The sequence below is a fragment of the Rhinoraja longicauda genome, chromosome 1, assembly GCF_053455715.1.
Source record: "Rhinoraja longicauda isolate Sanriku21f chromosome 1, sRhiLon1.1, whole genome shotgun sequence".
Classification (NCBI taxonomy): Eukaryota; Metazoa; Chordata; class Chondrichthyes; order Rajiformes; family Arhynchobatidae; genus Rhinoraja; species Rhinoraja longicauda.
The window spans coordinates 137036627-137059115 of record NC_135953.1 but is presented as its reverse complement, the minus strand read 5'-3'; the positions used below and the strand labels follow the sequence as shown (position 1 = coordinate 137059115).

The 22489-nt window shown below is 44.4% G+C and overlaps 1 protein-coding gene across 2 annotated transcripts in view; it reads left to right on the top strand.

Annotated features, from left to right (window-relative positions):
• The window catches only part of LOC144597571 (kelch-like protein 2), a 125335-nt gene that overhangs the window by 22548 nt on the left and 80298 nt on the right, over positions 1-22489 (top strand). For both annotated transcript variants that reach the window (XM_078407069.1, XM_078407061.1), the window contains exons 2-4: positions 7875-8000; positions 13233-13339; positions 21446-21567. In XM_078407069.1, the coding sequence (XP_078263195.1) occupies positions 7963-8000; positions 13233-13339; positions 21446-21567 (267 nt within the window). In that variant the 5' untranslated portion in view covers positions 7875-7962. The remainder of the gene's footprint in view (positions 1-7874; positions 8001-13232; positions 13340-21445; positions 21568-22489) is intronic.

Sequence of the window (22489 nt, the reverse complement as noted above, 5' to 3'; positions counted from 1 at the left end):
GGGTGGTGAATCTGTGGAATCCTTTGCCAAAGAAGGCTGTGGAGGCCTAGTCAGTGGATATATTTAATGCAGAGATAGATAGATTCTTGATTAGTATGGGTATCAGAGGTTATGGGGAGAAGGCAGGAGAATGGGGTTAGGAGGAAGAGATAGATTAGCCATGATTGAATGGCGGAGTAGACTCAATGGGATGAATTGCCTAATTCTGCTCCCATCACCTATGACCTTATGATTTATGAAAGGGAAATCACAATAAACAAAGGTGAGGTTAGAATGAGCAGAGTAGACCAGTGAACTGGTGTATTTAAATTTACAGAGATTGTTGCACAAATGTCAGCGTACTTTATGGAGGGTAATACACTAGTGGATGGAGGATTGATTAATAGACAGACACAATATTTGATATTTGGAATGTATGGGCCATTTTCATGTTGGAGTGTCGTGGTTAATGATGTACCGTAGGGATTGGCCGGGCCTCCAGACGTTCCTAATATACGTCAATGATTTGGATGGGGGGGATTTGGTGCAATCTATATACTGAAACTCTTGCTTGTTTGTTTGTTTGTTTGTTCCTGAACTACAGCCAAAACGGTACACGATAACGCGTAAATTTTAGGCCCACCTTACTCACCGTCGTCCCTTTGGTGCTAATGGAAGACGTTTCATTGAAATCGGTTATATTTTTAAAGTTACTCACATTTTAAAGTATAAATCTTCTCCGAGGGAGGGAGGGGGTGGAGAGAGGGGGAGAGGAAGGAGGATAAGGGGGGTTGAGGGGAATGGAGTGGGGGGGAGGAGAAGGGGAGTGGGAGGGAAGGTGGAGGGGGGGAGGAGAGGGTGCTGCACCAATGCAGGAGAAGTTTGGGCCCAACGGGTCCACTTGGTCTAGTATAAACTAATTTGCAGAATATGCACAGCTAGGTAGTATAAGAAAATAACTGCAGATGCTGGTACAAATCGATTTATTCACAAAATGCTGGAGTAACTCAGCAGTAATGCACAGCTAGGTGGCAGTGCGGATGCAGAGGAGAATACAGAGAGACTTTGGAGGGATATAGATGGGTTAGTGAATGGGCAAGCATCGGCAGACAGCACAGGTTAAAAAACGAACTCATCCATGCTTTGTAGAAGAATTGGGAAGGTGAGTTACATTTTTAACAGCGAGCAGAGAGAGTTTAGTATCCCTGGTGTGAATCGCTGGGAGTTAACTCGCAGATGTAGCAAGCAGTTCAGTCTTTCAGCTTTAATTGCAAGAGGATTTGAGGGATGAGAGTAAAGATGTCTTGCTGCAATTGTACTGGACACTGGGGAAACCAGATATGGAATATTGTGTAGACATCTTTTGTCCACCTGGGAAAAGATAAACAAACAAGAATGGAAGAAGTGCAATGAATTTTCAGTAGATTGATCCCTGGTGGTTTTTCAGAGGAGCTTAGCTTGAATGTACATACACTTCGTGTTCAGAAGAATGAGAAATGATTTCATTTAAACACACAGGGCTCGGTAAGGTAGATGTAGAATTGGTTTCCCATGGTTAAGGTGCCTAGAATCAGGAGTCAATCTCAAAATGAGGACAGCACAGAATTGAGAAGAGGTTTCTTCACGCAAAGCAGAGTAAATCTTTAAAATTCTGTACCCAAGGCCACTGATTCTTTAGTCATTAAATACCTCAGGAATGAGATTGCTGGATTTTTAGATTTTAATTTTGCAAGGAATAAGGGGTTAATGCAGGAAAGAGGTATCGGGATGAACGACCTTGTTGAATAACGGAGTAGGCAGAAGAAGCTGAGTGCCTTATTTCCATTTTTGTTCCTTTCCTCTATCTGGATGGTCACTTCTGTGAATATTATATTCATTTCACAATGGTAGCGGTAAAGTTCTGGGAGATAGTTAGTTCATATGTTTATATGGTCTTGGGTGGAAGAGCAATAAACTTTGTGTATGTGTTTTAAGGGCTGAGATTCTCTTCTATTCCTTCTGGTCCTCGGCAAAGAAATTGAAAAATGAAATAAATGCAATTTTATGGTTTATAGCAATACTTACAAATGGCGCAGTGGTAGAGTTGCTGCCTTACAGCGCTGGAGACCAGGGTTCCATCCCGACTATGAGCGCTTGTCTAAACGGAGTTTGTACGTTCTCCCCGTGACCTGTGTGGGTTTTCTCCGAGATCTTCGGTTTCCTCCCACACTCCAAAGACGTACAGGTATGTAGGTTAATTGGCTGGGTAAAATGTAAAAAATTGTCCCTAGTGGGTGTAGGATAGTGTTAATGTACGGGGATCGCTGGGCGGCACGGACTTGGAGGGCCGAAAAAGGCCTGTTTCCGGCTGTATATATATGATATGATATGATATGTGCAGGGATTGCTGGTTCGTGCGGACTTGGTGGGCTGATGGGCCTGTTTCCGCGCTGTATCTCTAAACCAAACTAAACACTGAACTGGGAATACTACATCCAAAGAGAACAGTATCTATGCAACTAAATCCAAATAATTTGATTAGAAGATAAACATTGGTTTTCTTTTTGCCAGGTACTACGACACTTACGTTTGTACAATGTCACCAACATTGTAGGGATGTCCCAGGATAATTCCCTTAACTAACGTGAGACAAAATACAATATTGACCCAAGTAGATGTATTGGGCTGCTTGGTCAAAGTGGCATTTAAAAAACAAACTTGGTGGAAGCATGTTCCTTGGGCAGATTGGACATGACCACCGTGGATGACAGAAACATTAGGGATGGACGACAATGTAAAAAATGTACAAAATGCCCAGAAAAATGTACAAGAGACTGAAACTTGTGAAGACCAGTGATCACATAGAGTTGTGCATCCACTAAATAATTGTGTGATATTTACATTTTTGCTGATATTTGCTTTTTGAAATTTTTTTAGACACCTTTCAGAGTTCAGGTTTCTGCCGGGCCGTTATGGCGATAAAGATGATCAATTTTAATATTTTCAGCTGAATCTAGCAATATGTAAAAAGGCAGTGGTCCTAACATTTGAACTTTTTTTGCACTGTCGTGCATCCGCTTTTTGCCTGTGATTGTCACGAGTTGCTTTGCTAAGGTACCACCAAGCATTTATTTTAGGTGTCTTAGTTTAATTTTGTTTTGAAATGCAAGGTATTGGGGCAGGGCCTTTACACTGAACAGTTGGGCCCAGTATGTTGAGCAAAGGGATCGAAAAGTACGAGCACACAGTACCCTGAAAGTGGTGTTGCAGGTAGATGGGGTGGTGAAGAAGACTTTTGACATGCTGACCTCAATCAGTCATGGAATTTAAGTATTGAAGTTGGGATGTTATATTACAGTTGTACAAGGCGAAGGTATTTATTTACAAAATGCTGGAGTAACTCAGCAGGTCAGGCAGCATCTCGGGAGAGAAGGAATGGGTGACGTTTCGGGTCGAGACCCTTCTTCAGACTGATGTCAGGGGGGCGGGACAGAGGAAGGGTATAGGTGGAGACAGGAAGATAGAGGGAGATCTGGGAAGGAGGAGGGGAAGAGAGGGACAGAGGAACTATCTAAAGTTGCAGAAGTCGATGTTCATACCACTGGGCTGCAAGCTGCCCAGGCGAAATATGAGGTGCTGTTCCTCCAATTTCCGGTGGGCCTCACTATGGTGTTGGAGGAGGCCCATGACAGAAAGGTCAGACTGGGAATGGGAGGGGGAGTTGAAGTGCTCGGCCACCGGGAGATCAGTTTGGTCAATGCGGACCGAGCGCAGGTGTTGAGCGAAGCGATCGCCGAGCCTGCGATTGGTTTTCGCCGATGTAAATAAGTTGACATCTAGAGCAGCGGATGCAATAGATGAGGTTGGAGGAGGTGCAGGTGAATCTTTGTCTCACCTGGAAAGACAAAGGTTACTCCAGCATTTTGTGAATAAATACCTTCAATTTGTACCAGCGTCTGCAGTTATTTTCTTATACTACAGTTGTACAATGTGTCGGTGAGGCTACACTTTCAGTATTGTGTTCAGTTTTAGTCACCCAACTACAGATGCTCCTCGACTTACGATGCTTCAACTTATGATATTTTGACTTTATGATGGTGCAAAAGCGATACTCATTCGGTACGGTAGAGTTGCTGCCTTCCAGTGAATGCAGCGCCAGAGACCTGGGTTCGATCCCGACTACGGGTGCTGTGTACGGAGTTTGTACGTTCTCCCCGTGACCTGCGTGGGTTTTCTCCGAGATCTTTGGGGTTTTCTCCCATACTCCAAAGACGTACAGGTGTGTAGGTTAATTGGCTTGGTAAATGTAAAAATTGTCCCTAGTGGGTATAGGATGGTGTTAATGTGCGGGGATCGCTGGTCGGCGTGGACCTGGTGGGCCGAAAGGGCCTGTTTCCGTGCTGTATCCCTAAACTAAGCTAAACTAAACTAAACATTCAGTAGAATCCGTAGGTTAGGTGGCTATGATCGGAAGGTAGGTTAGGTGTATTAAATGCATTTTCGACTTATGATATTTTCGATTTACGATGGGTTTATCGGAACGTAACCCCATCATAAGTCGAGGAGCATCTGTATTGGAAAGAAGGCGTTAAGCTGGAAAACGTGCAGACAATTTGCAAGGATGGACTCAAGGGCCTGAGGGTGACGTTGGCAGGCTAGGACATTCATTTGAGTGCAGGACACTGAGACATGATCTTACTGAGGTTTATAAATTCATAGGGGTCAGAGAAAGGGTGAATGCACAAATTCTTTTTCCCAAGGTGGAGGAATCAAGGACTGGAGAGCATAGATTTAAGATGAGAGGGGAAAAGTCTAATAGGAACCTGAGGGACTGCTTTTTAACATGGAAGGTTGTGGGTGTGTGGAACCAGCTGCCAGTGGTAGGTGGCAGGTCCAGTAACAGCATTTAAAAAACACGGACCGATTTGGAGGAATATGGGCCAAACGTGGACAAATGGGACTAGCTTAAATGGGGTATCTTGGTTGGCAAGGATAGGTTGGACTGAATGGCCTATTTCCGTACTGTATTACTCTATTTCAGGAGCTTTGAACTACTTGGTAGATCTAGAGGCACCGCATTAATGTGTAGGAAAGAACTGCAGATGCTAGTTTGCACTGAAGATAGACACAAAATGCTGGAGTAACTCAGCGGGACAGGCAGCATCTCTGGAGAAAAGGAATAGGTGGCGTTTCGGGTCAAGACCCTTCTTCAGTCTGAGAGACAGGAGCGAGGGAAACCAGAGGCATAAAAAGGTACAGAATAAATCACAACCGATACCGATGACGAAAGAAAGGTGGAGCCCATAATGGTCCATTGTTGGCTGTTGAAGAGGTGATAATGAAGGTGATAACAAATAGTGAAACTAGCAGGATGCCGAGGGTGAGAGAGGGACAGAGAGAGAGAGAGTTGCAAGGGTTACTTGAAATGAGAGAAATCATGAATCATACCCGCTGCTGTGTTGTAAGCTTGCCCAAGCGAGATATGAGGTGCTGTCCCTCCAATTTGCGAGTGGCATTACTCTTGACAGTGGAGGAGGCCCAGGAAAGAAAGGTCAGTATGGGAAGGTGAGTTGAAAGGTTTGCAACTGGGAGATCACGTGGGCCGAGGTGGACTGAGCGTAAGGCGTTCATCAAAACGATCGCCCAGTCTGTGCTGATATATAGGAGTCTCGCTGATATATAGGAGTCCACACCTGGATAGGAAATATAGGAGTCCACAGTGGATACAGTAGATGAGGTTGGAAGAGGTGCAAGTGCACGACTGCCTCACCTAAAAGGACGATCGGGTTCCTTGGATGGAGTCAAGGGAGGAGCTATAGGGACAGGGGCTGCATCTCCTGCGGTTAGGGGTTAGACACGTTAGAGGCAGGAAACATGTTCCCACTGTTGGGGGAGTCCAGAACCAGGGGCCACAGTTTAAGAATAAGGGGTAGGCCATTTAGAACGGAGATGAGGAAAAACCTTTTCAGTCAGAGAGTTGTGAATCTGTGGAATTCTCTGCCCCAGAGGGCAGTGGAGGCCAATTCTCTGAATGCATTCAAGAGAGAGCTAGATAGAGCTCTTAAGGATAGCGGAGTCAGGGGGTATGGGGAGAAGGCAGGAACGGGGTACTGATTGAGAATGATCAGCCATGATCACATTGAATGGTGGTGCTGGCTCGAAGGGCCGAATGGCCTCCTCCTGCACCTATTGTCTATTGTGGTTGCAGAGGAAGGTACCTGGGGAGGGGATGGCTTGGGTGGGAAGGGATGAGTCAAACTGGGAGGGAACGTTCTCTGCGGAAAGTGGTTGGGATGGGACGACGTGACTCGTGGAGAGATCCTGTTGGAGGTGACGAAAATGTCGGAGGGTTATTGTGCTGTGTGCGACGGCTGATGGGGTGGACGCTGAGGACCAGGGGGACTCTGTCCATGTTGCGACTGGGGAAAGGGGGAGCAAGAGCAGAGCTGCGGGATACCGAGGGGAGGTGCGAGGGCCTCATCTATCTATGATGGACCAGAAGAACTTCCGTTCCCTAAAGAATGAAGACATCTCGGATGTCCTGGTATGGAACACCTCATCTTGAACGCAGATGCGATGGAGACGGAGAAGTTGGGAGCAGGCGATAGAGATTATCACCACATGAATGCTTTTATTTTTAATGCATTGTGATGTCTTGAGAGGTCGGGAGCTTTTCTCTTGAAGGTTGGGAGGTGTGGGTGCCGGAAATGAAGACAGAAAAGTTCTTGTTTTCAAACTTAAATTCCATATATTTAGTCTTTTCCAAAAACAGGTAAACTTAATTGTTTGCAGACAGGTACACAAAACCAAAACAGGTAGTTAAATCAAAACTGTAGCTTGCTGCCTTCTTACAAAATATAACTCAAACACTGCTTCTCTCCCTCTCGGCTTCTCTCCCTCTCTGCCTCTCTGCCTCTCTGCCTCTCTGCCTCTCTCTCCCTCTCTGCCCCTCTCTCCCTCTCTCCCTCTCTCCCTCTCTCCCTCTCTCCCTCTCTCCCTCTCTCCCTCTCTCCCTCTCTCCCTCTCTCCCTCTCTCCCTCTCTCCCTCTCTCCCTCTCTCCCTCTCTCCCTCTCTCCCTCTCTGCTCCAGTCGTTGTCTCTCTTTTTAAATACACTGCTTCTCTTCCCTTTTAGCTCTCTCACTGAGGCAATCAGCTCATCTGGTTCAGCTGGGCAGCAATCAGTGTCAGCAGCAATCAGTGTCAGTAGCAATCAGTGTCAGCAGGGCAGGCAGCCCTGCTGACTATGGGTTTTGTAATCTTTTGCTGGCAGCCATGATGGTTTGTAGTCCTTGTTGCATCTACCTGGAGGAAATGTATCTCCCCTCTATGACTCTACCTCTCATGATATCACAGCATTTAAACATTTCTTGAGATTTCTTTTTAACAAAATGATTATTTTTAACTCCATATGAAAACATAGCTGTGGCACCATTGTCAAGGCAGCATTTATTAATCAACTAGACCAAGTGGACCCGTTGGGCCCAAACCTCTCCTGCATTGGTGCAGCACCCTCTCTTCCCTCCCTCCCCTCCTCCCCTCCCCACTTCCCCTTCTCCATCCCCCTCAACCCCCCTATCCACCTTCCTCCCCCTTTCCCTCCCTAGGAGATAGATTTAAACTTTAAAATGTGAATAACTAAAAATATAACACCGATTTCAATAAAACGACTTGCTTTACCATTAAAGTGATGACGGTGAGTAATGTGGGCCTAAAATTGTCAAGCTACCATGTATCGTTTTGGCTGTAGTTCGATCACAAATAAACAAACAAACCAGAGTTTTAGTATATAGATTTTAACCAGAGTGGTTGTTGGCCAGTCTTATTAGGAGCTGAAGCTGGCTGAATAGTCATGCAAGTGTCATCTGTGAACAGGTCTGCTCCCAACAGATAGTTAATCTTGCCTTTTGCTTACAGGTGCACAAAATTATGCCAACATAAACGCCACGATCTGAAGGATGATGTTTCTGAGAAACAGTGTCCAGTTACTGTGAATCCTCGTCATATGAAAAAAGCCTTTAAAGTCATGAATGAACTGAGAAGGTATGAACTAATTCTTCTCCGTGGCAGCCTGTCTCTGGATATCTATTGTGGTGCTGGAGGTTGAACTAAATTGTAATGACTGCAAAAAGCAATTTACAATCCTATCTTCCGGAAATCTGCTTCCAGGTTTAGTATTGAAGGTAGACGCAAAATGCTGTCGTAACTCAGCGGGACAGGCAGCATCTCTGGAGAAAAGTAATAGGTGACGTTTCGGGTCGAGACCCTTCTTCAGACCATGGCAGCCTGTCCCTGAAGAAGGGTCTCGACCCAAAACGTCACCTATTCCTTTTCTCCAGAGTTGCTGTCTGACCCGCTGAGTTACTCCAGCTTTTTGCGCCTATCTTCGGTTTAAACCAGCACCTGCAGTTCCATCCTACACATCTAGGTTTAGTATTGTCATGCAGTCATGGAGGTGTCTGTTTGTACTTGTTTGTTCCCTGCTTATGGTGACATCCACTCTGATCCGGTGGAGTTTTGTGGGGAATTAAGAGAATGAGCTCATTCTGTGCTGCATAGTAGTAATATTTGTACTCTGAACAATTGCCTTGCAAAGATTGTTGTTTATCAGGAATCTAAAATCTTATGTAGTTTGTGTAATCCAACATGAACTAGTTTTGTGGTGGTGGTTTTCAACAGATCATTATTCCCTAGATCTCTATCACGTGAAGGAGCGTTTACAGCAACAAAATGAACCAGTTTGCATCAAACAAAGGCCATCCGACCTTCTTCATGACCTTATCGCTATGTTCCTGTTTCTTACCCCTCTGATCTTACCTAAATCCTGTTTGAAAGCAAACACGATGCTGAGTTTCATGATATAACACTCAATGGGGATACAAGCTTCTTTGCCATTTACTGTTGGATTTATTCTGTGATGATCTAATATGATATATTATTCAGTGTATTCACAGAAGATTGTATTGATATAAAGTAAAGTTGGGGTGCTAGGTGAGAACGAAAAGCTGGTGTGACTTGGGTGGGGGAGGGATGGAGAGAGAGGGAATGCAGGGGTTACTTGAAGTTAGAGAAATCAATGGGTTGTTAGCCGCCCAAGCGAAATATGAGGTGTTGTTCCTCCAATTTGCATTTGGCCTCACTCTGACAATGGAGGAGGCCTAGGACAGACAGGTCAGTGTGGGAATAGGAGGGATTTTCATTCTCACCCAGCAAACAGCTAACAATGGCCTGTTTTCTTTATCATCGTTACTTTTTTGCATATCTTTCATTCATTCGTTCTATATTTCCCTGCATTAACGTCTATATCTCTCGTTTCCCTTTCCCGTGACTTTCAGTCCAAAGAAGGGCCTCGACCCGAAACGTCACCCAATCCTTCTCTGCAGAGATGCTGCCTGTCCCCGCTGAGTTACTTCAGCAATTTGTGTCTATCTTGATTGTGTCGATAAATGGCTTGATTGTCTTTATATATAGTATTATCTTATTTGATAGGGTAGCATACAAAACAAAGCTTCTCACTGCACCCCAGTACATGTGCCAGTAATAAACACCTAAACCTTACGGCAGCTAAACTTAATCAATATTGGCGCCCGATTCTGGCCTCGACAATGTGAAATCCTCTTCATGACGCTTGCAGTATTTAAATCGTTTTAGTAACCTCCAAAAGATTTCTATTAGCTGAACCATCAAATAGTATCCTTTTTGAGTCAATACACCAGAGCTCTATATCGTGCCCTTGTGTAAAACCTTGGGTTCGGTATCATTCTCATCACTACTGCTTCTTTTAAAACAATCGACCGATTTGCAATCACTTTTGCCGTTTATTTATGGGAGAGAAGGCTGGATGGAAGAGGTGACTCTTCTGAGCTGCAGACTGCAGTAACATTTCTCTGGCTATTCTCAGCCTTTGTAGTTCTTTTTCCTGCGCTGCGTATTGTTAAATAAACGGCAACTGTACCTCCATAGCGGCTCCTACTTGCACATGACAAAGGAACCATCTCAATGACGATAATCAAAACTGCGTCTTGAGTGGGAGAATTTAAATAAAAAAATTCTTGGTGACTCATTGACAAAACATGCTTTCCTGGTCGATGTTTTAAATGTTCAGATTCCTTCTATTTCTGTCCCGCTCTTTAGGGAAAATTTGAATTCTTAATGTAACAAAATATATTCTTAATGTATTGAGTATAGAAGTTGGGAGGTCATGTTGCAGTTGTATAAGACGTTTGTGAGATTGCATTTAGAGTATTGTGTTCAGTTCTGGGCACCGTGTTATAGGAAAGATGTTGTCAAGCTGGAAAGGGTACGGGGAAGATTTACGAGGATGTTGCCAGGACGAGAGGGTGTGAGCTCTAGGGAGAGGTTGAGTAGGCTGGGACTCTATTCTTTGGAGTGCAGGAGGATGAGGGGTGAACTTATGGAGGTTTATAAAATCATGAGACGAATAGATCGGGTAGAGTCTCTTGCCCAGAGTAGGTGAATCGAGGACCAGAGGACGTAGGTTTAAGGTGAAGGGGAAAAGATTTAATAGGAATCCGAGGGGTAACTTTTTCACACAAAGGGTGGTGGGTGTATGGAACAAGCTGCAGAGGAGGTACAATAGTTGAGACTGGGACTATCCCAACGTTTAAGAAACAGTTAGACAGGCACATGGATAGGACAGATTTGGAGGATATGGACCAAACACAGGCAAGTGGGACCAGTGTAGCTGGGACATTATTGGCCGGTGTGGGCAAGTTGGGCCGAAGGGCCTGTTTCCACACCGTATCACTATGACTCGAGAAACAAAAGCAAAAAAAAAAGCATTATTCTTGTTGCTTAATAGAACCATTGGTGATATTTCAAATTTGTGCTATTAAACTGCATGTCATGCGAATGTCCCCTTAATGTTCCAGATCTAATTAAACAGTGGCGTGTATCTGGGGTTATAGCAGTGAGGATTCCTTTTGATTTGAATTCTAGTTGTTTTAATATGAACCAAAAAGCAGGTTTTATGCCATGTGTGAATTGAGAACTGCTTTGTCAAATCAGAAAATGCTGGATATACTCAGCAGGCCAGGCAGCATTCGAGAAGAGACCAATCGAATTGGTGGAAGATAGACGCAAAAAGCTGGAGTAACTCAGCGGGACAGGCAGCATCCCAGGAGAAAAGGATTAGGAGACGTTTCGGGTCGAGACTCTTCTCCAGACTGAGAGTCAGCGGGAAGCGAGAGATAGAGAAAGTAAATAGAACAAATAAATGAAAGATAATGCAAAAAGCTACAATGATCACCTTCGCTCAGTCCGTCTGGGCCTACGTGATCTCCTGGTTGCCAAACACTTTTAACTCCCCTTCCCATTCCCACACTGACCTTTCTGTGCTGGGCCTCCTCCATTGTTAGAGGGAGGCCAGATACAAATTGGAGGAACAGCACCTCATATTTCACTTGGACGGCTTATAGCCCGGCGGTATGAATATTGATTTCTCTAAGTAACACTTGCATCCCCTTTCTCTACGTCCCTCCCCCACCCTGGCCGCCCGCCCTACTAGTTTCACTGACGTCCTGTTGAAATTGACTGTCTGTGTAACTCGTTATCACCTAGCCCACAGCCAACAATCAACCATTGTGGGCTTCACCTTTCCTTGATCATTGTTGCTTGTTGCATATCTTTCATTCATTTGTGCTGCTAACCTTTTATATCTCTTGTGCCCCTTTCCCCGACTCTCAGTCTGAAGAGGGTCTCGACCGGAAACGTCACCTATTCCCTTTCTCCAGAGATGCTGCCTGAGGTGCTGAGTTACTCCAGCCTTTATAGGCAATAGACAATAGACAATAGGTGCAGGAGTAGGCCATTCGGCCCTTCGAGCCAGCACCGCCATTCATGGCTGATCATTCTCAATCAGTATCCCGTTCCTGCCTTCTCCCCATACCCCCTGACTCCGCTATCCTTAAGAGCTCTATCTAGCTTTCTCTTGAAGCATTCAGAGAATTGGCCTCCACTGCCTTCTGAGGCAGAGAATTCCACAGATTCACAACTCTCTGACTGAAAAAGTTTTTCCTCATCTCCGTTCTAAATGGCCTACCCCTTATTCTTAAACTGTAAACCAGCATCTGCAGTTCTTTCCTACCCAATAGAATCGGTGATTTTTTGGCACTTTGTAAAATACTAACAAGATAGTAGTAATTAATCCATGTTTTTACATGCAGAGAATGGATATAAACTGACATGAGCTCCATGTCGTCTTGTTTTAGTTTAGTTTAGTTTGGAGATATAGCCTTCGGCCTACCGATCCCTGCACATTAACACAAGCCTACACACACCTGGGACAATTTTTGCACTTCTGCCAAGTATACAACCCCAAGCCGATTAACCTACAAGTTTGTATGTCTTTGGAGTGTGGGAGGAAACCGAAAATCTTGTAGAAAACCCACGCAGTCACGGGGAAAATGTATAAACTCTGTGTAGACAGCACCCGTAGTCAGGATCGAACCCTGGTCACTGGCTTTGCAAGCGCTGTAAGGCAGCAACTCTACCGCTGTGTCACCGTGCCACTGTGCTCTACTGTACCTCTTGAAAACATGTGGGACTGAAAAAAATCACATTGTCCCCTGCTATGTTTTTGACATAACATTCTCTTTAGACATATTGCAATCACCAACTTATGCAGACCAAGCTCTAGGTTAATTCCCGGAATGGCGGGACTGTCATATGTTGAAAGACTGGAGCGACTAGGCTTGTATACACTGGAATTTAGAAGGATGAGAGGGGATCTTATTGAAACGTATAAGATTATTAAGGGGTTGGACACGTTGGAGGCAGGAAACATGTTCCCAATGTTGCGGGAGTCCAGAACAAGGGGCCACAGTTTAAGAATAAGGGGTAGGCCATTTAGAACGGAGATGGGGAAAAACTTTTTCAGTCAGAGAGTTGTAAATCTGTGGAATTCTCTGCCTCAGAAGGCAGTGGAGGCCAATTCTCTGAATGCATTCAAGAGAGAGCTAGATAGAGCTCTTAAGGATAGCGGAGTCAGGGGGTATGGGGAGAAGGCAGCAACGGGGTACTGATTGAGAATGATCAGCCATGATCACATTGAATGGCGGTGCTGGCTCGAAGGGCCGAATGGCCTCCTCCTGCACCTATTGTCTATTGTCTATAAACCCTCCAACTATGGGTTTTTCCACACTTGCTGGTGGGCCTTATCCAAGAAGCTGCAGCCGCAGAGGTTGGAATTGACTATGGCATTGGGTTTAATGTTGAGCGTTTTCTTCAAATAACCTGCGTTCTGCTCTCTTACAGTCAGAATCTTTTGTGTGATGTAACACTTGTAGCTGACGATACCGAGATACCAGCGCACAAAGTCGTTCTGGCGGCCTGCAGTCCATACTTTCACGCAATGTTTACAGGTATTGTAGCACCAAAGTTGTTTTGTGTGTGATTTATACGGTCAGCCCTGCGGACTTGGGAACTCGGTCCTCTTGCATATACGTTCACACAGTCGTTCCTTTGGCTTTTTTTTCTCTCTCATAGTGAAACACTTTGGATGACAGTGTGGTCTTTAGATGTTTCCCCATAAGTATAAAATATTTGAAGGCAAAACAGTGTAAACTGCTCTGCTTCTTCTTGGCCATTGCTTCAGAAGTAACGAGGACCAATATTTGATATTGTCTGAAGATGCCGTCCATAATAAATCAACCTGTGTATGCATTTTGTCCTCTCCATCTCCCCTGTCCCGGATGTGAATCATGAACTAATATTAGCCCAACTCAAACACGTGATTTAATCGTTATGCAGAACAGTGGCTCTGTAGTAGAGTTGCTTCCTTACAGTGCTTTCTGCACCAGAGACCCGGGTTCGATCCCGACTGCGGGTGCTGTCCGGACGGAGTTCGTATGTTCTCCCCGTGACCGCATGGGTTTTCTTGTTCAGTCTGAAGAAGGGTCTCGACCCGAAACGTCACCCATTCCTTCTCTCCCGAGATGCTGCCTGACCTGCTGAGTTACTCCACCATTTTGTGAATAAATACCTTGGGTTTTCTTGTTTGCAGGTTAATTGGCTTTTTCAGGTTTGTAGGTTAATTGGCTTTCTATAAATATAAATTGTCCCTGGTGTGTGTTTAGGGTAGTGTTAATGTGCGGGGATCACTGGTCGGCACGGCCTCGGTGGGCCAAAGGGCCTATTTCCGTGTTATATATCTCCAAACTAAACTAAATATTCAAGAGTAACGAGTGATGGTAAAGTCATTAAAATAAATTCGGATATTTGGTTTCATGATTAAATGCTGAGAGGTCCTTTTCTGAATTACAGAAGTAATGTTTATCTTCATTGGTGAGTATGGTTTCAGACATTTTGAGCAGTGTTTTTCAGTTATCAAAGACAAGGTCATGCCAGTTGCCTGAAGGGTTGACTGAATTGGTATCAATGTAGCTTAAAACTTATTCTGGAAGCTATGTCTGCTTTTAGAGAATCTGTCTTGAATAATGAAAAAAGAATATACTCCTGGTTGTACCCTAGGGCTGTAATTCATCTGGGAAATGGAAAAATAATTGTGTTCATTCTTTGCTATCTTGGAGGCATTTATGTGCTCACTATTTTGTTGTAAATCTGGGGATGGGATCTTGCGCCAAAGCACACATAGTACCAGTGAAGCTGCATTGGAACAAGAAGCCCAGAGTTTGAGAGCACTGATTTCTTGTATGAATGTTCAATGGCAGTTTCTCGGAGCCCTTCGACATTCGCAGTGGCGTCAAACAAGGCTGCGTCCTCGCTCCCACACTCTTTGGGATTTTCTTCGCTCTGCTCCTGAAACATGCCTTCGGCACCGCAACAGAGGGGATCTACCTGCGTACTAGGTCAGACGGCAGGCTCTTCAACCTTACCCACCTCCGAGCCAAGACAAAAGTACGTGAAGCTCTCAACAGAGACATGTTGTTCGCCGATGACGCAGCAGTTGTGTCCCACACCCAGCAGGAACTACAGTCACTGATGGACCGCTTCTATCGGGCTTGCAAGGACTTTGGGCTGACCATCAGCCTGAAGAAGACGAACGTCCTGGGGCAGGATGCAGAGGCACCGCCTGTCATCACCATCGACGACTACGAACTTGAGGCCGTCCATCAGTTCACGTACCTTGGCTCCACCATCACCGACAACCTCTCCTTGGACACAGAGATTGACAAGAGGATCGGGAAGGCAGTTACAACTCTCGCTCGCCTCACAACTCGAGTGTGGACCAATCCAAAGCTGACAGTGAAGACAAAGATAGCAGTCTACAACGCCTGTGTCAACAGCACGCTGCTGTACGGCAGTGAGACATGGACTACATATCATATCATCATATCATATATATACAGCCGGAAACAGGCCTTTTCGACCCACCAAGTCCGTGCCGCCCAGTGATCCCCGTACATTAACACTATCCTACACCCACTAGGGACAATTTTTACATTTACCCAGCCAATTAACCTACATACCTGTACGTCTTTGGAGTGTGGGAGGAAACCGAAGATCTCGGAGAAAACCCACGCAGGTCACGGGGAGAACGTACAAACTCCGTACAGTGCAGCACCCGTAGTCAGGATCGAACCTGAGTCGACGGCGCTGCATTCGCTGTAAAGCAGCAACTCTACCGCTGCGCTACCGTGCCGCCCAATATGCCAGACTGGAGAGAAGACTCAACACCTTCCGCCTTAGAAGCATCCACCGTATCCTGGGTATTTCCAGGCAAGACAGAGTGTCCAACGCTGAGATTCTGTCTGGCGCTGGCCTTCCGAGTATGTACACTCTACTCAGGCAGCGCAGGCTGCGGTGGATGGGCCATGTCCACCGCATGGAGGATGGCCGTATTCCACAAGACATCCTCTATGGAGAGCTGACATCTGGGAGGAGAACCATCGGCCGCCCCCAGCTACGTTACAAGGATGTCTGCAAGAGAGATTTGAAGGCGCTCGACATCGATGTGGAATCCTGGGAGAGCCTTGCAGCTGACCGCACGAGGTGGAGAGGTACCCTGAACCAACATCTCAAAACGGGGGAAGAGAAACTGATGAACGCAGCGGCAGACAAGTGGGCACGCAGAGAGGAACGCAGCGCCTTCAACAGACAAGAGACCGCACACAAATGTGACCTTTGCCACAGAGACTGTCACTCCCGCATTGGTCTCTTCAGCCACAAGCGACGCTGCTCTAGCTGAGGTGTGGAGCAAGCAGCCAACTAGGATGCATCGCCCATGGTCAGCCATGACCGAGGAGGCCTAAGAAGAACTCAATTATACAACACAGAGGTATAGTTACTTGCTTACTAGGGGTGAAAAAAAAGAAAGGCGAGCTGCAATAGGTGATCCTTTGTATATCTGGTGACTTTCTATAAAGTTTTGTGAAAAGACCCAGAGGAAAAACACAGAGAAAATGTCATAAGGTCATAAGTGATAGGAGTCGAGTTAGGCCATTTGGCCCATCAAGTCTACTCCGCCATTCAATCATGGCTGCTCTATCTCTCCCTCCTAACCCCATTCTCCTGCCTTCTCCCCATAACCTCTGACACCTGTACATCAAAAATCTCTGCCTTAAAAATATCCACTGACTTGGCCTCGACAGTCTTCTATGGCAAAGAATTCCACAGATTCACCACCCTCTGACTCAAGAAGTTCCAATCAGTATTTTGACTTGGAATGATAGTTTAGGATAATGCATGTGTAGCATAATTGTTCTTCACTGAATAATTGCAGTTGGATATATCCAATTTATTTTATGTAAATTGTTTTTGTTATTTAAGGATTTGGATACTGAAGCCTATTAAATAACTGTAATGGCATTAGTTTGGTCACAATGTTGTTGCTTCCCAATTTAATAACCATATTCCCATTTGGCTAACTTTACATTATTCAGCACTCACTACAGCAGTTTTGTTTTCTCAGTTGTTACTGTAAAACTCAATGTCCACTTGTTAGTTTAGTACTGTCGATTGTTATGAAGAATCTAACTATGGAGTTGAGTCGTCAAGATGTTGGATGCGGAAAGTCATTTAGATGAAAATGCTATTTCAAATTGTTGAACGCGTGTCTTCAAACAATCACCCTTTACCGTAAACTCTTAACATCTTGGCAAGTATTCTTCTAACTGATTGAATGGGTCTCGACACAAAACGTCACCCAATGCTTCGCTCCGGAGATGCTGCCTGCCCCGTTGAGTTACTCCAGCATTTTGTGTCTCTCTTCGGGGTAACTTTTTCAGAGCAACCATTTTAAGTGTGGGGAGGGAAATTATCAAGATGAATGGATGACTTTTAAAATTCGGTTTTGTGGTTATTCCTGTGTGATTTGATTGTTAAAATAAATGGTTTAAAGTGGTTTCAAGGGTTTCTTTTCTAATATAATATTCTTATGTTTTAGTATACATCCTTCTGGGTGGGGCTGGAGGAGGGGTGGGGAGAAGAGAAGAGGAGCAGTATTAGTTTAGTTTAGAGATACAGTGATGGCAGCTGCTACCTCAGCTTCCCCTTCGGTTGCTTGTCTCATTAACACGTTCAATGGTCAACTCTATGCAGGACAGGGGATCACTCCAGGATTTTACGCACAAGAGCGCACAACCCATTTTTTGGGGTGGGGGTATGTCTAGAATTTGTAACGAAGGATACGATATTAATTCACGTGGAAAACAATTGAGAAGAGGCAATATTGGTTTGTGGAAGAGAAATCGCACTTGACTCATTTCTTGGTGTTCTTTGAGGGTGAATGGCTGGTGGTTAAGGTTGGTGAAGAAGAATCTTGCGGTTGTGATTATGTGGAATTTTGGAAGACTTCGAGTAAAGTTCCACTCGAAGTTAAAAGTTACGAATGCATGGAATTGGTGGGAATGTACCAGTGTAGGTTGACAATTTGTCAATGGATAGAAAATAAAGAATAGGAATAAACACCTCAGGTTGGTAACCTGGGAGATATTATGGGGATCAGTGCTCCCCCCCCTCCCTCACAGTACTTGCCACCATCCCCCAGCACTTGTACTTTATACAAAATATTTAGGTTTATTGTTGTCATATGTGCCGAGGTACAGCAAAAAGCTTTGCTTTGCATGCTCTCCAATCAGATAACACTATGCATAAATACAATCAAACCATATATCAAAACACAATCATATATCCAGTCGCCAAACTCAAGAACAATAGATAGAGCAAAGGGGGAGATACAGAGTGCAGAATACAGTTCTCAGTATTGTCCCACACACATTCTTTAGACAAAGTCCAATGGTGGCTATGGGTAGAGGTAAATTGGACAGTACCCGAGCTTGTGGAAGGTCTGTTTAGAAGCCTGATATCAGAGGGGAAGAAGCTGTTCTTGAGTCTGGTGGTGTGTGCTTTCAAGCTCCTGTATCTTCTGCCCAATGGGTGTGAAGAAACGTGGAAAAGATTGGGGTGGAACAAGCCTTTGATTATGGTTGCTGCTTTCCTGAGGCAGCGTGGGGTGTGGATGGAATCAATTGTGGGAAGTCTGGTGTGTGTGATGGACGAAGCTACATCTATAACTCTGCAATTTAATGTGTTCATGGGCAGAACTGTTGCCAAACCAAGCTGTGATGTAGCCCGACAGTGTGCTTTGTATGGTGCATCCGTAGAAACATAGAAACATAGAAAATAGGTGCAGGAGTAGGCCATTCGGCCCTTCGAGCCTGCACCGCCATTCAATATGATCATGGCTGATCATTCAGCTCAGTAGCCTGTACCTGCCTTCTCTCCATACCCCCTGATCCCTTTAGCAAAAAGGGCCACATCTAACTCCCTCTTAAATATAGCCAATGAACTGGCCTCAACTACCTTCTGTGGCAGAGAATTCCACAGACTCACCACTCTCTGTGTGAAGAAATGTTTTCTCATCTCGGTCCTAAAAGACTTCCCCCTTATCCTTAAGCTGTGACCCCTGGTTCTGGACTCCCCCAACATCGGGAACAATCTTCCCGCATCTAGCCTCTCCAACCCCTTAAGAATTTTATATGTTTCTATAAGATCCCCCCTCAGTCTTCTAAATTCCAGTGAGTACAAGCCCAGTCTATCCAGTCTTTCCTCATATGTAAGTCCCGCCATCCCAGGGATCAATCTGGTGAACCTTCTCTGTACTCCCTCTAAGGCAAGAAGTTTGTAAGAGTCATTGGAGCTGGATATCCCAGGTCTCATCAGGACGTAGAGGTGCTGGTGTGCCTTCTTGGATGCCACCACAGTGTTTAGCTGCAGGGACCAAGTATTACATTGTCAACCTCAATGTTGCATGACCTATTGGGAGTGCAAATAGTGGTCAAGAACGCAAAGAAGCTTTGAGAATGTATGCAAGCCCAGCAAAAATGAATGCAATATGAAAAATGTGTAACCTTTGCATCGAGTAAAATTAGAAATGCTGAGTCTGTTTTTTTTATGCAGTAAGAGTTTTGGAAATGCTGATGTCCAGAGAGACTTGAGTATTCTCGTGCCCAAGTCATTGAAAACTAATGTGCAGGTGCAGGAAACAATTAGGAATTTGTGTTGAGAATTTATTGTTTGAGGATTTGTGTGCAAGATGTCGAAATACAATTAAATAGAGTCTTGGTGAGACTACACCTGTGGTGTTGTGTGCAGTTTTATTCTCTTTATCTAATTGAAATTATACTTTATAGAAAGAATGTTGTGAAGATTCATAGAGTAGGTCTGAGGGTGGTCGGTTAATCACACCGGGAGGGATTGGGTAGACAAGGCCTTTGTTGTTTAGGGTTTAAAAGAATTAATGGTGACTTCATTGAAGTGTATAAAATTTAAATGGCCTAGCAGGGTATATATGGATAAGTTGTTCCCCCAAGCTGAGGACTCTTAAGCTTTGGAGTCATTATCAAAATAAGGCCTTGGCCATTAATGACTGAAGTGGGGAAAAAAAATATTTTATAATGCTCCACCCATTCACAGATTGCATTCAAAACTGAGATTAATATGTTTCTGGTTTCGAGGAATCAAGGAATATGAAAATAGGGCAGGAAAATAGTATCTGGGGTAAAGGATGACCGTGGTCTTGGTGTGAGGGCAAATGGGCTTGAACCAAATGGGAGCCCCCCCTGTGTCTAGGTAGAAATCAAACGTGTCTAGTTGTACTGTGGAAGATCAGAGAATTCAATGGATTTCAGTGTGTGGAGTGTTGGCACCAGTGGGATCTATTGTGTCAGAATAAACTGCACCTGAATCCTGATTGATTTTGTGCCCAAGAGCTGAGCATTTTAAATACTGCTTACTATTTTAAAACTATAACTACCGTGTCATAGCAAAGAACATGTTTAATTTCAAAACAATTTTATTTTCTGAGATTAAATTGCATGTCTTAAGGGTTAATGTATGGAAAATATTCCTCCTGTACTTTGGTAGGAGGTTTAAAGCACTGTGATATTTGTGCTTTTGGACTGTTGTTTGTATTTCCAGTTTAAATAAGATTTTAAAAAAGGCCAAGAAATCGCTCCAGCCTAGTCTTTGTCAATTGCTCATGCTGTGTGTAACCTGGATATGTGCCCAATGGTCTTGTTACCTAAGAAATGGAGGATAAGATAAATATATAACACCCTAATTGACGAGAGGAAAAAGTGTGTAAATTACTTTTCGAATTAGTTTGACTGAAGTTGATAAACTATCCAACGCAAATGTTATGAAGAATATGTGCGTTAATCTCATCCTCCAGTGAAGAATGGAGCAAAGAAAACTTCTTGGCCGCAGATTAAATCATGATGTGATTTAACAACTTGCACCAGATTGTCTGTACAGCAGTCTGAAGTCTAGATTCTTTTATTGAACCTCACTAATTTAGTTGCAGAGTCAGTGGATTAATTAACTTGCTGCAAACCAGACATTTTGCTATCTCAATGTTGTAACATCTCACTGAATAAACATTGTGATACATCAGTGCGCCCATCACACACCCACACACGCTTGTCCTACCACCTTACTCCCCCCTCCCAACACCACTCCCCCAGCTTAGGATTTTGCAGAGGAAGGAAATCTTCACAAACTACTTTCAGCAGAATTGTCACAAGTGTTGTAAATACAATCCTCTTGTTGGAGACAGAAGATAAATGTAACTGCAACCCAAATGAAGAGGATATCTGGAAAAGGGTGGAGAGTATTTTTCTGTGTGGGAAGGAACTGCAGATGCTGGTTTACACCAAAGATGGACACAAAATGCTGGAGCAACTCAGCGGGACAGGCAGCATCTCTGGAGAGAAGGAATGGGTGATGTTTCGGGTTGAGATCTCTACTTCAGTCTGACCCGAAATGTCACCCATTCCTTTTATCCAGAGACGCTGCCTGTCCCGCTGAGTTACTCCAGCATTCTGTGTCGACCTAGAGTATTTTTCTAGTTGATCCAGTCGGAAATCCTCGTCCACGGGAAGTAAGATGCTTTTAATGAAGATAAACCTTGAGGTTTGAGGACACATTATCACATGTGCAAAGTAGACAAAGTTGTCGCGATGGGGGGAAATAAAGTATTAATTATGATGAACCTTTTTGCTTTCCAGGTGAAATGAGTGAGAGCAAAGCAAAGAGAGTTCGCATCAAGGAAGTGGACAAATGGACATTGAACATCCTTATTGACTATGTTTACACAGCTGAAATTCAGGTCACAGAAGATAATGTTCAGGTACTGTCAACACATTGTACGGTTTGATAGCAAATGAAAATAATTAGAAGAGGTCTGTAGACTTGCATCTTTAATGGGATCTGAAACATTGGCTGTTTAATGGGCCTAAGCTCGCACCCGAACAGGCCCCTTAGCCCGCGATGTCAGTGCAAACCATGATATTAATTTAACCTGATCCCATCCAACTGCATATGGCATAAATTCATTTTATTCCCTGCTTGTTTGCATGGGTGTCTAAATGCTTCTTAAACATTGCAGTGGTATCTGCTTGCACTACCTCTCATACACCTACCTTTAGGGTTGCCAACTTTCTAACTCCCAAATAAGGGACAAAATGTGACGTCACCGCCTGCACCCCATGTGACCTCACCCAGCCAGTGGCCACGTGCTCCCGCTACACCGATGAGGCTGGTTGATACGCAACCTCCGTTAGGCGGACACACTAGGCCCCGCTCCCCGAACACACACCGTTAGTCTACACTCCCCGGACCTACAGTGTCCGGGCCTACAGCTTTCCCCGGGCCCAATATGGGACAAGGCCAGTCTCGTACGGGGCAAACAAATTTAGCCCAAAATACGGGATGCCCCAGCTAAATCGGGACAGTTGACTACCCTACCGACCATCCACTGTATATATTTAAAACAAAAACTTGCCTTGTAAATTTATTTTAAAGTTTCTCCCCCGTATCTTAAATCCTGTAGTATTGCTGAATAGGTTTACAGAAATCCTAGTTAGTCGATGGCTAATCTAAAATAAATATTTGATGCATATGCAAATATATATGTATGTTAATTTAGGTAGGTATGTCCAGCTGTGTGACAAAACTTGAACAAATGATGAAATCTAGATTATGCTTTGGTGCTGTCCCCAGAAATCAAATTAATTGTGCTAAAGTCTAAATGTTTTGCTTCCGCTGTGACT